At 41.1% G+C, this 17398-nt stretch overlaps 1 protein-coding gene across 8 annotated transcripts in view; it reads right to left on the bottom strand.

Annotated features, from left to right (window-relative positions):
- ADGRG2 (adhesion G protein-coupled receptor G2) overlaps positions 1 to 17398 on the bottom strand; it is a 220965-nt gene that overhangs the window by 3559 nt on the left and 200008 nt on the right. For 6 of the 8 annotated variants that reach the window (XM_087871373.1, XM_087871379.1, XM_087871374.1 and 3 more), the window contains 5 exons: positions 14050 to 14174; positions 13059 to 13327; positions 8859 to 8958; positions 7576 to 7859; positions 4786 to 4887 (listed from right to left, as the gene is read on the bottom strand). In XM_087871373.1, the coding sequence (XP_087727499.1) occupies positions 4786 to 4887; positions 7576 to 7859; positions 8859 to 8958; positions 13059 to 13327; positions 14050 to 14174 (880 nt within the window). The remainder of the gene's footprint in view (positions 1 to 4785; positions 4888 to 7575; positions 7860 to 8858; positions 8959 to 13058; positions 13328 to 14049; positions 14175 to 17398) is intronic. The other 2 variants (XM_087871377.1, XM_087871378.1) reach the window with 1 other exon arrangement.

Below are 17398 nucleotides of genomic sequence, written 5' to 3'. Positions count from 1 at the left end.
TTGTCAAAACTTGTTATTCAGCTGGATGAGAAAGTGGAAGAAATTAATGAAACCAATTTAAATTTGGAAAGCAAAATGGGAGATGTCATGACCAAAACAGAGAGAATGGATGATGAATTGGTAATGTTACAATACAGATCCATGGAATTTGCCTTGAGATTGAGAGGCCTGAAAGAAAACAGCAAAGAAAATTTAAAGGATATTTGTGCTGATGCTATCGCAGAGATAATTAAAGAAAGACCAGAAGATGTGGCAAGCCGAATTGATAAAATCTACAGGGTTAACTCCTGGCTGGCAAGACAAAGACAGCTGCCAAGAGATGTGGTGATTTATTTTACAACCAGGAGGATCAGAAATGATATTTTACAAGCTTCCTACAAGAATAAAGTTCAGGTGGCTGGGCAAGAAGTGGTGGTTTTGAAAGAGATCCCTCCAAAGATGTTGAGAAGTAGAAAGGACTTTGGCTTTTTGGTAAATGAGCTGAGAAATCAACAAGTGGCATACAGATGGGACGTTCCAACTTGTCTAATAGTGATTTATAGTGGAGAAAGATACCGGTTAAACACAGTCTGGAAGGCAAAAGATTTCTATGTCAATGTTTTAAAGGCTGGATACCCACCCTCACCGGGGGGGGGGGGGGAGAAAGAAAATGGAGATGATACAACAAGAAAAAGATGGAAAGCAGATACAAACCTACGCTGAAGTTGCAGCTGGAGGAATCATTATGGAAGAAGATTTGGATCTTAGGGGCTTACCCCCAACTCTGGAACCATCTAAGAAGGGAGAACCGAAAGTACAACGACTGACCCGATCAACTTATAAACTTCAAGAACAACAGTTAAAAATGCAACAATCTCAAGAAGTTCAGAAAACAGAAGCAGTGGGGGGGGCTAGGCCGAAGAGTAAGATGGAGGAGGATCTTCAGCTGATGCTCATGCGGCTTCGAAAGGCTAAAGATGGCAACTAAATTTCTATCTTGGAATGTTAATGGCCTAAATTCACCACAAAAAAGAAAGTATTTCATTACTTGAAACAATTTAACAATGATGTTATTTGTCTGCAAGAAACACATATTAGGTTATTAGACCAAAAATATTTGATAAATTCAAGATTAGGTATACACTTCGTGGCATCAGCGCCAGAGAAGAAAAATGGGTTAGTTATATATGTAAAGAAAGGATTATCAGCTAATTTAATCGAGGCAGATGATCAAGGAAGATATATTGCAATTGAATTATTAACACAGACTGGAAAAATGCTTTTAATTGGAATATATGCCCCTAATCAGCAACAAGACAAGTTTTATAAATTTTTACATACTAAAATAATACAATGGGATTATAAATCTTTTATATTAATGGGTGACTGGAATGGAGTAATAGACACACAGAAAGATAAAAAAAGTTTATCAAAGATTTCAACACGTGCAAAATTACCTACATTTTTTTTTGATATGATGGAACTGAGAGATATTTGGAGAGAACGCAACGTGGAGGAAAGAGACTTCACTTTTTTTTCTGATAGACATCAATCCTTCTCCAGGATTGATTTTATACTAACTACAAATGATTTTATTTCTAGGGTGAAGAAGATGAAGATATGTCCAAGAATTTTAACTGATCATAGTCCGGTTTGGGTGGAATTTGAACAGGAGAGGGGGGAAAGGAGGTCTTGGAGGTTAAATGAAAATTTATTTAGATATGAAGAAAATGTGAAAGAGCTTAAAAAACAAATGAAAGAATTTTTTGCTATTAATATGAACAAGAGTACCTCTATGGAAAAGGTCTGGGATGCTAGTAAGGCTTATATGAGGGGTATGTTAATACATATGAATAATAAACATAGACTAAAACAACAAAAGAAGCAGAAAGAGATAGAGGAAGAAATAAAAAAGAAAGAACAATTACTTATACTTAATCCAGGAGATAAGAAGGTAAAAGAAACAATAAATATATTATGAGGGCAATTTAATATGTTAATGGCTGATCGGGTGGCAACTAGCTTACAATATGCTAAACATAATACATTTTGTAATGCCAATAAACCAGGTAGGTAGTTGGCCTACATGCTGAGGAAAAAACAGAAATCACGAGTCATTGGTAAGATAGAATTCAGAGGTAAGGAAGTTTACCAACAGAATATGATCAAAAAGGCTTTTTTAGAATTTTATACAAAGTTATATGCTAGTGACTCAATACAAGGTATAGATATAGATAGATACTTAAAGGAAGGGAATATTCCTGAATTAACGTTGGAACAGAGGGAAGGATTGAATCAACCAATAACTTCTGAGGAGATCATTGCTGCAATTAAGCAGTTAAAAACAGGGAAAGCTCTGGGAACAGATGGATTAACAGCTGTTTATTATAAGAATTTACAGTTTGAAATGGTAGAACCACTTAGAGCTTTATTTTGTAAAATTCAATTAGGGGGAGGAGTTCCACCCTCTTGGAGAACAGCTTTTGTTTCACTGATTCCGAAGGAAGATCAAAATTGTACCAAACCTGAAAATTTTAGGCCAATTTCACTGGGAAGGATAGCAGCAATAAAAATGAATGTATTACCTAGGTTTTTATTTTTGTTTCAAATGATACCAGTGCTTAAAAAAGACGGAAATTTGATGGAATGGCAGAAAGGGGTTAATACTTTTATCTGGGGTGGGAAGAAACCAAGAGTGAAACTGAAAATTATACAGGATGTACGTGAGAGAAGAGGTCTTAAAATGCCTAACTTAAGATTGTACTATGAAGCAGCTGTTTTATCACAAATTAGTGATTGGTTTAACTTAACTGAAGAAAGAATGTTAAACATAGAAGGCTATGATTTGTTATATGGATGGCATGCTTATCTGTTATATGAAAAAAAAGTGGATAAAGTGTTTAAGGGTCATATACTTAGAAATGCGTTGTTGAGGGTTTGGAAAAAGTACCAATATAAGTTAAATTATAAGATACCCATATGGGCAAATCCCAGACATGCAATAGAAAATATAAGTATAGAGCAAAAAACAGAGGTGATTACTTATAAAGAGCTTCTTCTTTTGGAAAGGGGTAAGCTGCAGTTGAAATCTTTAGATGTATTAAAAGAAGAAGGAATAACTTATACTTGGTTTCAGTACGGTCAGCTTCAAGCTAGATGGAGGGAAGATCAAAAAATTGGTGTTATGCAAAATGAGGAAAATCTGGTGAAACAGATTAGAGATCAAAGTCAGATGCATATTAAAAGGTTGTATAATGCTTTATTGGAAATAGATTCAGAAACGGAATTGGTTAAGGATTGTATGATAAAATGGGCACAAAACTTTCAGGAACCAGTGATGATGGAAACATGGGAAAAGATTTGGGTCAGAAATGTTAAATTTACGCAAGCACAAAATTTGAGAGAGAATTTTTATAAAATGTTTTATAGATGGCACTTAGATCCTAAAAAATTATCATGTATGTACTCGAATTTGCAAGCTAAATGTTGGAGATGTGAATGTGATGATGCAACCTATTATCATATATGGTGGACCTGTATGAAAATCAAGGCATTCTGGATAAAAATTTGGTGGGTGATGCAGAACATTCTAAAAAAAAGATTGAAATTTACTCCTCAATTGTTTCTACTGGGTATAACGACGGATTGTACAGTATTAGAGACTAAATTGATTTTGAACTTAATATCAGCAGCTAGGCTGTTGGTAGCGCAATACTGGAAGAAGGACTTTTTGCCTACTATTGAAGAGTGGATACTGAAAGTAACGAACTTAGCAGAAATGGCGAAAATCTCAGCGTATTTGAAGGACTATACACAAGAAAGATACGTATCAGAATGGAGAAGATGGATTGATTATATTCAAAATAAGTATCAGACAAGAAAATATCAAATAGCTTATGGATGAACGTTAAGTATTAGAAGTATTATGTTATCTATAGTGGAGTTAAGGTTTCAGGGGGTGGATTTAGTAGTCTGAGGATAGATAGGTTAATTTAGCTTATGATTGTTAACTGAAATACCTTGTATTTTGCTCTGGGAAGTCTGGGGGGGAGGGTGGGGAAAGGGTGGGGGGAATATTGGGGGGGGGTGAAATCCTTCTTTTTTTCTGTAAAACTTTTCAATAAAAAAAAAAAGTCCTAAACACAATATGTCATACAAAAAATGGCAGAAGACTCTAAATTATCTTATTCCATCCTGCCCACAATCCAAATCAAAATGTAAACAAGCTACTTGGCTGATCTAAGTATTTTTCCTCCTGTAATTTGTAATAAAAAAACAAAATGGCTCTGGAAGAGAGCAGAGATCCAACTAGTTTTCTATCCTCATTTCTGCCTTGCATTTTGACCTGAGGAGAGAAATGTAATTCTCCATGCTATTATAAAGCTGAGGAAAAAAATGTATAACAGTTTCTACGATCATAAAAACTAAAAACTGCATCATTTTCTTCAACAACAAACAATACATTACGGAACAAGTTAATTTGACTTCAATTGCCACATTTATTTGAGTAAAATATAAAGCGAATAGGAGAATCAATAAAAAAACATAGATTTATACAATGCTCCCCACCTCTTGCCTTCCACTACCCCCATTTCTGGCCCAGGCTTCCAGCTATATGGCTGAAATCCATGTGGGAAAGGGTATTTTTTTGGGGGGGGACTCTGAAATAGAACCAGATGGGGTCATGGAAGGACATAGAGGGCTGAAGTTTCAATAAAACAGTTTTATACTCAAGTAACAGAACTTCAAATCACTGTGCCTGTAAACTGTATAACTAAATACGAACAATAGCCTTTTAATATTTACCTGAATTTTCAGCCAGCCGGTATTTGCCACAACACAAATACCTTCTCCACTGTTTGCGAACATTCTCCTTTGCAATACAGTAAAAAACAAAAATGAAAAATCCTGCAAAATAATGTTTAAAGGAAGTTATGACATTTTACTTTAAGTAAATAGATACAATTACAATCCCATTTTTTCAGAATTTATTTTACCTTTTAAAAATCTGCTATGTGAGGGCAATTTTACATAACACAGCTGCCATAGAAACTAATACTACCATGTATGCAATATTGCAAAAGTCTTGTGGGACCAGTTTACATGCCTTTATGTTCATGCCAAAAAATCAAAATGTAGGTAACATTATATCCTCTGCAGTTCATAGGACAGAAGGAATGCACATAGTCTTCATTTAGTGACTGTCTCTAGTGACTGTTCATAGTTACAACAGTGATGAGAAAGTAACTTTGTGACCTATTTCCTATACTAGGGCAGTGAGGGCTAACCTTTTTGCCATTGCGTGCCAGGAGCAGGGGAAGCACGAGAGGGTCGCACGCATGTGTGCCAGCACCCATAAATCTATGTGCCCCGCCCCTGTGCATCCATGTACGACACCCCCCCCCCATGCTTCCCATTCTCCTGGCACACGATGGTCCGGTAGGCCCATTTTTCTCTCTCCCCAGGCTCCAGAGCCTTTCTAGGAGTCTGGGGAGGGCGAAAACAGCCTCCCAGGGCACCCATAAGAGAATGGGAGAAGCCAAAGGGGCCATGGTCTAGAGTGCTCATTGATTTTGCAGGACAGGTCCAGGGTCAAATATTCTTAATCATTGTAGACGCATACGCAAAATGGCTAGAGGTAATACTGATGCCCATCACAACGGCCGAAGCCACAATCAAGCTATTGCGGAAAGTATTTGCCACTTACGGGGTTGCCAGATGTCCTAGTATATGACAACGGGGCACAATTCATCGCAAGACAATTCGAATTAGTTTTAGCAGAACAGGGAATAAGGCATGCCCTAGTCGCATTTTTCCATCCAGCTAGTAATGGTCAAGTGGAACGAATGGTGCGATCAACCAAAGAAACGTTAGCCAGGATGGGTCTGAGAAACTGGCCAATAGATAGACCAATTCCTGCTAGCCCAGCATATAACCCCTAGCGCCACCACAAATTATTAATTATTAATGGGTCGTAAACTAAGGTCCCAGCTAGACAGACTACACCCAAATTACAGCGCTGAGGCACCCATAGATTCGACCAGCAAGCCCCGGTCTTTTAATATAGGGGACCTAGTTTATGCACACAATTATGCAGAGGACCTCACCTGGGTCTGGGCCAAAGTAGTTACCCTTACCGGTTCCAGGTCATATCTAGTGGAACTAGAAGATGGGAGAATTTAGAAGAGGCATATAGATCAACTCCGGGGCTGAATAGGGAACTCTAGCCTAAGACAGTTCGAAAATACTCTACCTCAAACTGCTTCCACAACACTAATTGAAAAAGACAGTACTCCACCCCAAACAGACTTCAAAACAACCAGCAGATGCTGGCCTACAATATCACGAACCAAATACCCTACTCTCAAACCCGAACAGGGTACACGCACACACACCTGAAGGGCCATGCATCCAGCTAAGAGTTCACAAAGAGTTGGGTCGAGCGGAGTCAGCCATGCCACCGGAGAACTTCCAGGTGATTCCATTCACTGACTCGGGAGCGGCAGCAGGACTGCCCAGACTGCTGCCGCTGGTACAAATGAGCTGCACAGGTCAGGTTGCACCCACCAACACCCCGCCTATCTGTGTGACAGGCTATAAATCCTCACGGATTGGCTAAGTGCCATTCCAGAGGGATGGGGTGTTGAATATGTAAATGGAAAGAGAAGCCGGGAGCATAGGCTTCACTGAGGTCCGGGTTTAGCCGGACATTAGCATACCCGCTGCTCATTGGTCCGTTTGAGTGGCGGGAAAATTAAAGCAATGTCAGTCGCTAGGCTGCTCCCTTTAAAAGAGAGTGCTGCCAGCTAGGCTAGCAGAAGTTTTTCCAAGCTGCAAACAAAGAGCTGAAGTTACTTGCTGGAGTCCTGCCTCTTCTTTCAACTCCCACACTTAACAATGGGATTTTAAGTCTATATTATTTTTCAACATAGGCTGGCAAATAATTTTGATTTTGCAGATCCCTGAAAGGATAATGGGGGCCCCTAGGGTTCCTAAGACTACCCTTTTAAGAAACACTGCCTTAGGTGCTTCAGATTCTTTTTTGCATTTTTAACCTGAGAGTTTTTTCATTCATTTGCTGATTCTAAATATACATATTTCATAATCGGGGGGGGGGAGGCTGAAGGAGAAAGTATCAAAAAAAGTAAAATGGTAGGTAGGTCTGCACAGTCAACATCTCAGCCCTTTTATACATGTTTTGACCTCAGACATATGTACAAAGGGATGGGGTTTTGCTTTTGCAGTGATTACCACACTGACTTTTTCAACTCTTCCTCAGAAATAGCCATTTTCATATTTATGAACAGTATTTGCAATATAACAAAATAACATTTATTTACTTTCACAGCTTCTTGCTTTTTAACAATGCCTTAGTTACAACATCAATACTACTAAGCAGTGCTTCGCTTATTTGATTTATGTGTTTCCAAAAGGATTTATCTAAATATAACAATAATACAATTTAAAACTTATACAGAATTGATTGGGTTAATTATTTTATAGAATGATAAAGCAAAATAGTAAAATAGGATGAAATAATTCATTTGTGTATGGTTAAAGAATGTCAGTCTATTGTGAGGTACTTAAATCACATACCTTGCAAAGTATTAAAAACTGCAAAGAGATACATAAAAATAAGATTTACAGGATCCCATGCAAAAAAAGCAAATCCCCAAGTAATTCCCAATAAGAATGTAAGGCCAGCAACACTTCTGAGATCTTGTATACTAGTTTTCCTCTGGGTACCAAGCTGCTTCTTCTTTTTGATTCTACAAAGCTGAATCAGTACTACTATGAACATACTGATGTTCAGCAAGAATATTGTACAGAAGTATCCCACAACTGTGATGTAAAATACAATGTCATTCTTAATCCAGCAGCTAAAATACAAAAAATAAGGTATACATCAATTACATATACATATTTTGAAAACCAAGAGATCCAATAAGTCAGCTAACTAACCCATTAACAGAAATTAACTGAAATTAATAAGTAGACAATATGCATTCCTTAAATATATAATATCTAGCTTAATCAGATTGTTACCTGATTTAATGTTCAATTTAATCTATTATTGTACCTCATTAATCATATCTACAATAAAACCTTTTTTTAATATCCAAGGTAAGCCTTATTTAAATTTTATCTTTTTATTTTTTATTTTTATACACATATGTGATAGAGGAGTTGTTACTATATTGCGTTTTTGTTTATTGTTAGTAACTAATACCATAGAGGGAACTTTGTCGCCTTTGGTTTTGTCCTGGATTGGTAACTTAGCCAGAAGCTATACTGTAGACAGCTGATCATTTTTCTCCAGATCAGTTGAGGTACAATAAAATCCTCATTTTGCAATTTGTGATACTGGAGGTTTGGTAGGCTTGAAGAGGAGCCAATTTTCCACTGATGGAAACTTCCCTGATCTTTTCCAAGTATCACAATGTCCCCATGGCATGCTTCCAAGTAGTTTTGTAGCTAATGGCATGTACTATTTTTTCATGTCTTCACTGCAAAAAATAAATACAATAAAAGTCAAGGAAGGGAACCGCAGGGGTTCTGAGGTTGAGTTTGGCCCTCCATTATTGCTCATTGGAAGATTGCTTGTTGTCTCTGTTCATTCTTTTTGCAACAGCTATAGCAACAAAAATAATATGGTGCTCCCAGATCAAGTCTGAAAGTTTGGGAAATATTTCTAAAATGACTATGGCGAATGGCTATATAGCAGCAAGCGTGTTGGGGAATTCTGCAATACATTTTAAGTTGCTATATAAAAATGTTCATAGTATGTATTGTACAGAAATTTAAAAGATTTGTGTTTTTATAAGAAAAGAAAGAGATTTCTTTTAGATGTTTTAGATTATTGCCTAAGTTTTACTTACAATTCATCAGATGAGCCATTAGGAAATTTTCCATATGATCCAAGCCCATAGTTATATGGAGATACTGCTAGTACAATAGTTACTACTGTAGCTGGTAACCCTGAAAGTTCAAACAACACCTTGAGAAAAATGTGCTGTAATAAATTTGAACAAATAAATAAGTATAAACTATTTAGAGTTGGCAGTGGGATTTTCAAGAATCAGAAAAGATTTTTCCCAGTGGATTTCAAAAGTTCAGAGCTTTTCATTTCACTATCTGACGGCTGTAACCAGGAGGACCTTTTGTCAGGTTCGCCTGATTCGCCAGTTGCGGCCCTTTCTTGATCGGGATTCCCTGTGCACAGTCACTCATGCCCTTGTCACCTCTCGCCTTGACTACTGCAACGCTCTCTACATGGGGCTCCCCTTGAGGAGCATCCGGAGGCTCCAGCTGGTCCAGAACGCAGCAGCGCGGGTAGTGACAGGAGCAGCATGGCGCTCCCATGTAACACTGCTCCTGCGCGAGCTGCACTGGCTCCCGGTGGTCTTCCGGGTGCGCTTCAAGGTGTTGGTTATCACCTTCAGAGCGCTCCATGGCATAGGGCCTAGCTATCTCCGAGACCGCCTGCTGCTACCGACGACCTCCCATCGACCCGTGCGCTCCCACAGAGAGGGCCTCCTCAGGGTGCCATCAGCCAGACAGTGTAGGCTGGTGACCCCCAGGGGGAGGACCTCCTCTGTGGGGGCACCTACCCTCTGGAATCAGCTCCCCTCAGAGATAAGGAGAATCCAGGACCTCAGTGCCTTCCGTCGTGCCCTTAAAACCCATTTTTTCAAGAAAGCCGGGCTGGCTTAAGATGAAATTTTTAATTGTTTTTAAATGTTTTAAATGTTTTAATTGGTAATGAGTTTTAATTGGGCCAAATTTATATATCTTTTAATTGTTTTTTAATATTTGTCCTGCATGTTTTTTAATTTTGGCTGTACACCGCCCTGAGTCCTCAGGGAGAAGGGCGGTATAGAAATTCAATAATAAATAAATAAATAAATAAATAAATCAATCAATCAATCAATCTCAATCTATCCAGAGATTGGACTGCCATTTGTCAGAAATGGTGTAGGGCCATGATGGCAAATCTATGGCACACATGCCACAGGTGGCACATGGAGCCATATCTGCGGGCATGCGAGCTGTTGCCCCAGCTCAGCTCCGCCAGTTGATTTTTGGCTGGCCCCGCCCATGCCGCCCTTCTCCTCCCAGGAGTCTCTATGTGGGCCGTTTTGGATGCCAGGTAAGTACAGGGCTTGCGTGGAGTCTCTGGGAGGGTGTTTTTGGCCTTCGGAAGGCCTCCAGGGGGGTGGGGGAGGCCATCGCCCTCCCCAGCCTCCAGGAAAGCTTCTGGAGCCTGGAGAGGGTGAAAAACAGGCCTACCGGGCCCACTTGAAAATGGGCCGTTTCCTGCCTCCGGAGGGCCTCGGGTTGTGGGGAGGCTGTTTTCGCCTTCCGGATGCTTCAGGTAGGCCTGCTAGGCCCAAAACGGGATGCACAGGGCGTCATGGCAGGGGAGAGGAGGGGTCACAGATGCATGTGCGGGGGGAGGGGCACAGGGAGCATTGAATTATGGGCGTGGGCATGCACACACGTGACCCCCCCCGCACTCTCCACTATCACCCCCGTCTTTGGCATGCGATGGCAAAAAGCTTAGCCATCAGTGGTGTAGGGTCTCCTGTTTGGGTGGGGGTTTGAATTAGATGACCTACAAGGTCCCTTCCAACTCTGTTAAATTGGAATGTTTTATAGGTAGGATGATGTTATTGTAGAAGGAAATTACTGTAGCTGTCATATATATGGGTCTTTTTCCAAGAGTGCATACTAGCTAGCAATATTCAAATATCCCTCCATTTGAATCATATTTTGATACTAATTAAAAATTTCCGTTGAGTATTAAAAAAAGAACTTCCTTTTAAGACAAGACTTCCTTTTAAATTGATGACTAACAGCAGTCTTATTTGCTGGACCTTCACATGACTGTTACCTAGGTTAGAAAACCTTTCCAATAGCTTGGTATATTGTTTGGTCTGTCCTACAAATCTGCCCTATACAGGTAGTCCTTGAGTTACGAATGCAATGGAGCCTGCCCATTCCACTTCGTACCTTGAGGATTCGTGGAAGTGAATCTTGTACCATGAATGAGATCATTCCCTACTTTCGCCCATGCATTTCCTAATTTAATACATGGGCGAATGCATGGTTCATTAAGTGCACATGTGGTATCTCAGGGTGGGGAAGGCCATGGGGGGGGGCTAGTGATGGAATAAGCCCCCAAGGCCTCCCCAATCCACTAAGATACCTCATGCTTCCCACTCCCTGCTGTGCCAGACTCACCTTGCAAAGATCTGTCTCCTCTCTGCTGCAATTTCTTTCGCTTTGAGGGAGAAAAGAGTCAATGGAAGCTCCTGGGAGTGAAAAGTGATTGCTGCGCCTGTCTCCTACTCCTCCCCCACTCCCCCAACTTCAGAGGTGGTATTTAGCTGGTTTGCACCGGTTCAGGTGAACCTCTAGGGAAAATTTGACCTTGTTCGCTGAACTGGTAATGACATCTGGCTGGCCCCTCCCTCACCTGTTCGCTTGCTCGCTCACTCCACCCAGTTACTCTTCACCTCCCGGGCAGCATAGCACACTGTGTGGCACTGGTTTGCGCATGCGCACAGTATCTGTTCTGTGGTTTGCCTGCCTAAGCTGCCTTCCCACATGGTGCCTGTCCTCCTGCGCCCAACTGAGCTGCCTCCTCCTGCTTACAGTAAGCCTGCAAGTTGTGCTATCCCTTGCCGCAATCCCCCCACTGTCCCCACCGGATTTGTGTGGCTGGCTAAGCCACCACAGCCTAGCGCACCTCCATTCCAGGCTGCACTGCCTGCAGCCAAGCTTGCCATGGCCCCCCACTGTCCACACTGAGCTTGCGACCTTACCTTCCTCCCGCGGCTGGTGGCAGAGGGGAAGGCAAGCCAGCACCCATGAGGAACCGAGGCTTGGAGCACTTTTGGAGCTTGTTAAGGAGGACCGCTTCTCGGCCCCAGCCATGTGTTTTCAAGCCCAGGCTTTTCACTCCAAGCAGCCCGGGTTTGAAAACACATGGCTATTTTCAATGGCCTCATAGGCGTCTATGGGACATTTCAAAATGGAACGAATCCCTCCTTGAAGCTTCCAGTGCCAGTCAGGTCTCCATCTTGGCGAAAAGTATCCTGGTGGTGATGGAAAGGAGACAGGCACAGCTAACACTTTTCACACTGAAAATGAACGTTTCTGGGATCTGGGATCTCATGAGAGCTCAGGTATCCAGTCTCTGCAAAAGAGGATGGGTGCCTGAACCTGTGCAATATTACGGCACTCAGGAACTTCCATCAACTCTCCTCTCCCTCAAAAGCAAGTAACTGCGGCAGAGAGGAGGCAGATCTTGTAAGGTAAGTGATTCTGGTGCGGCAGGACGGGATGGGGAAGAGTTGTGGGGAGCGAGAGTGGAGGGGGGAATAGGTTAATGTTGCAGACCTTTGCAATCATTCGTAAGGGTGAACAACTGCCATGGTGCTGCAACATTTGTAATTTTGGGCCTTTCTCATAAACACTAGGGAGCGCTTATTTTGTAACTTTGAACGGGCACTAAATGAATGCTCGTAACCTGGGGATTAGCTGTATAGAAGTAACACTCATAAATGTAACAGCAAGCACAAATTGCAGCAGGTAAAATTTGAAAACTCAAAAATGTGATGGGAGGCTAATATGAATGTTTACTTATTTTACCTAAAACAAATGACATAAATTTAGCTTTTTCAAAGTAGGAAGCATAAGAAATACCATACGTTTCTATATAAGGTATTTAATGTGTAACAATGTTAGTATTATAAATTTTTAAATATTATTATGATATATATGTATTTTCTTATCCTTGTATTGGGTGATAAAATAAACTGGGAGGGAAAGTGACTTGCAAAGGTTAACAATGTGTCTCAAAACCAAATGTTTTCATGAATCTGTTCAAACCAACAGTATACAATATAGTGATGCATAAAACAGACTCAATAAAATCCCTGAGGCTGAAGCTAATCTTTATGAAACTTAACTGCCCATAACTTCTCCATATTGATAGTCCTTGCCCACTGGAATAAATAAAAGTACACAGTAGTCTTTATATAAATTCAGGGGGGAAAATCATAAATACGTACCCCAGCCAATAATGCAGAACTTTAGAATATATTTCCTAACATATGTATTGAATACTTTCACAAGGGCAAGATACATGTGAAAGGCTTCAAGGCCCATCCAGGTGAAAGAAACCAAAAGAAAATAATGAAGAAAGGCAGCAACTGAAATGCACAGACCCTGGCTCTCATACAGAGCAGTCCAGGAATCCAGCAGAAAAATGAGGTTTAGAAGAAGCAGCGCAATGCAGAACTGGATAAGAATTTTAGATGGGTAGTCTCTTCGGATTTTCCTATAAACCCAAATGAATTAAATATGTAAGTTCACACCTTTTTTGATACATTTAATAATATATAATACAATGCGGGCAATATTTATATTTGTTTTAATATCTGAAACAAAAATGGTAGCTTTTTTCAAATGCTGTTGTAAGACCATAGTAGCATGAGAATCCTTGCAATTTCTACCTGAAATTACAACTTTCTACATTAGTTATTTTTTACTTGCATGACAAACTGTAAATGTTTTTCTAATAATGCCAAGTTACTAAATTATAAAACTAATTGCTTAAGCACCAAAATTATTACTTGAAAACTGCAGAAACAAAATATAATATTTGCTAGTGAAATGTAGATAGAAACCAAAGAATAAAAAAACAAGGATGAGGAAAACCTTGACTAGACCCACGTGAAAGAAAAATCTGTGCAAGCCATTCATTTGAATCATTAACTCTCGAATCAAAAATTCTAGGATATGTTGATATATTTTTATTATGAAATGAATTGAGAAAATCGGTTTGTCTTATTTGACATATAATTTCTCCATTTTTACACTTGACTTCCTAGCTAAATAAAATGGTTGTAATCTAGACATCTTTTACTTTTCAGCTATTATTTATAAAAAAATTTCCCAGGCTAATCAGATGCCTTATAATGTCATAAACATGCCATTCTGTTTTCATTATTCAAGCTACAACAAATTGCTCCATATAATTTAGCATAGTCAAGTACTTACTCAAATGCAATGTAGGTAACAAGAGTCACAGAAAGAAAAATAGCTGAAAGTCCACAACCTATGTAGGTGATGAAAGTTAGAATTAGCACTTGAACTGGAGATATAGTGGGGTTTCTTGATAAATCCTAAAAAGAAAGAGAAATATTGTTAACTTTAAAAAAAAACAAAACTCTACATTTTAAATTTTTAGCACAGTTTGCCAATATACACAGCTACGTGTATATTCGTATGTATACATGTACAGTATATCCATTAATTATTGGGTTGCTTAGTCACAAATGTGAGATATAAATTATATAAACACACACACACAAATAAGAATAATAAGATAACTTCATTGTCATTTTTTAATATTAATATATATATTTTTCTGCCATCATCACCACACTCTACACCGCCTTCCTGTCTGAAACAGTAATACTTTCAAACCAGACAGTAATGCAATATGACAGGATGCTCTCAATTGTCCCTCTATAGCAGTGATGGCTAACCTTTTTGGCGCCGAGTGCTGAAAGCATGCACAAATACCCATAATGCAATGCGTGTGTGACCACCTGCGCGCCCTGTTCCACTGCGCATCTGTGCGTGCCCCCATGTGCCCCCTGCGCCCCCCACGCATGCGTGCATGACACCCTGCGTGCTCCTGACCCCCCACGTGTGCCCGACCTCCACTCATGCACACATGACGCCCTGCGCGCCTCCACTCCCCATGCATGCGTGCCCGCCTTGCACATGTGTGTGTGACCCCGTGCGTGTCCCGGCCCCCCTGTGTATGTGTGCGTGACCCCCATGCATGTGCCCTGCCCCCGCGCATGGGCATGCATCTCCCGCATGTGCCCCACTCCCATGCATGCACGGCAGAGTCTTGAAAACCAGCTGGCCAGCGGGAGGCATGCACACATGCACAGCAGAGCTGAGCTGGGGCGACAGCTTGTGTACCCACAGAGAAGGCTCTGTGTGCCATCTGTGGCATGCGTGCCATAGGTTCACCATCACAGTTCTATAGAAAGTGGTAAGGACAAGGGAAGGAAGGTGAACTTTTCTCATGAGACACAGAAAATGCAGGCACTGCTGAGCCTGCTTCAGATGTGTCTCACTGTTGAGTGACCAAGCTAACCTACCCTGTTAGCTGCACACCCAGAAACTTGATGTTGCTAACCACCTCTACAGGTGAATCATTAATATACAAGGTGGGTGGCTGTGCCTGCCTTTTCTGAAATCAACAATCATCTCTTTAGTTTTTCCTACGTTTAAAATGAGGCTGTTATGGTTACACCATTCACTAAACCGTCTACCTCCTTGCAGTAAGCACACTTGTTGTCATCTTGAATAAGACTACAACACTACTGTTGTATTGCCTGCATATTTCACAATATGGTTGGTGATAAATGTAGCACAACTGTCATGGGTCAACAACACAGACATCTATATACCGTATTTTTCGGTGTAATTTCGGTGTATTTTTCACTCCCAAAAGGAGTGAATGCCGAATGTAGCCCTGCCCACCCGCCGGCCCCCACCCTTCGGCCATTTTCAGCCAGTTCCAGGCGGCAGGGATCTGGGCCAGGGCACAGCCTGAGGAACAACCCTCCCTCTTCGGGACAGTGGGGAGGGAGGGAAATCTTCCCAGGAGCTTTGGGGAACAAGGCGGGTGCCATAATTTGTGGCTGGTCACCCCTCTGGCCGTGCTGACTTCACTCCCCCAGCAATGTGAGGAGCCGCCGCCGCCACTGCCTAACCCTCTCTGCGCCCAGGAGCCAAGCTGAGCTGAATGGGAGCCCCTAAAGGGAAACGTTCGTCCTTTCCAGCCATCATTGCCCAGATTCCAAAATGCAAACCTCAAGAGTCGCGCTTCAGGTGGCGGCCAGTTCCCCTGCAATGTGCAGCAGAGAACTGGGGAGTGCTTTGGATTCGGGGAGGAGATTGTAGCGCTGACGCCTAAAAGTGTTTTTCTGCACATTGCAGAGCCGTGCGCCCCCGTCCTCCTTCTCAGCAGACTCTTCTCTTTCCTCCTGGCCAGATCCGCCGCCTGAAACACGGTACACTTTTTTTTGTCTCTGCACACACCCCATGTTTGGAATCGGGAAGAGGATCGCGGGTTCAGGCGGCTCCTCACATTGCTGGGGAGTGAAGTCAGCGTGGCCAGAGGGGTGACCAGCCGCAAATCGTGGCACCCGCCTTGTTCCCCAAAGCTGCTGGGCAGATTCCCCCCCCCACACTGTCCCGAAGAGGGAGGGTTGTTCCTCAGGCTGTGCTCTGTCCCTCCCCCCAGAGCATGCTAGGGGTCTCTTTGGGGGAAAGCGATTAGTCCCTGCACCTCTTGCTTGCAGGAGGAAGAGGAGGGCGGCGCCACCTTAAATGTTGGTAGGCAGAGGTAAAATACTTTTTTCCTTGTTTTCCTCCCCCAAAATTAAGATGCGTCTTATACTCCGGTGCGTCTTATACACCGAAAAATACGGTACTACCAAAACTCTCATGTCTAACCTTTAACTGGATGAAATGGTGCATTATAGGGCAAAATCTTTTCAACTAAAGAATCTCAAATGAGTTAATTTACAGAATGCATCCAACATCTGGGCCCAATGATTCATGGAATTGAAATTTGGCAAATTTTATTAATTTTATGACATAAAATGATCATAAAGCATTTATAATATAATGCAAAATGTCTTAAAACATTTCCCATGGTCAACTGCTAATGTTTGACTGTGCTATATGCTGACTGCTATATACTGACTCTGTAAAACCGCTTAGGGAGGGCTGTAAAAGCACTATGAAGCGGTATATAAGTCTAAGTGCTATTGCTATTGCTATATTATTAAGCATGGGCTACTTTCAAGAGTGATACATCTCTTTATATCTTTCTAAAATGTTAGGAACCTTTCAAGTACATTAGAAGTTCTGCCATTTTTGAAGGCATTGAGGAATCTGGTAAGGAAATATCTCTGAAATGATGACCCAATGATTTAAAGGTTACATGTAGTCCTCGATTTACAGCAGTTCATTTAGTGACCATTCAAAATTACGACATTGAAAAAAGTGACTTATGATTGTTTTTCACAATTACAACCGTTGCAGCAGCTCTATGATCACGTGATCAGCATTCAGACCCTTGGTAACTGACTCATATTTAGGATAGTTTCAGTGTCTCAGGGTCATGTGATCATCTTTTGTGACATTCTTACAAGCAAAGTCAATGGGAAACCCAGATTCACTTAACAATCATGTTACTAACTTAATAACTGCAGTGATTCATTTAACCACTATGACAAGAAAAGTTGTAAAATGGGCAAAACTTATCAAATGTTTCACTTAGCAACAGAAATTTTGGGCTCAATTGTAGTTGTAA

This window comes from Pantherophis guttatus, chromosome 5 (assembly GCF_059756535.1).
Source record: "Pantherophis guttatus breed Tessera chromosome 5, ASM5975653v1, whole genome shotgun sequence".
NCBI classification, from domain to species: domain Eukaryota; kingdom Metazoa; phylum Chordata; class Lepidosauria; order Squamata; family Colubridae; genus Pantherophis; species Pantherophis guttatus.
This window is presented reverse-complemented; position numbering and strand designations above follow the sequence as displayed.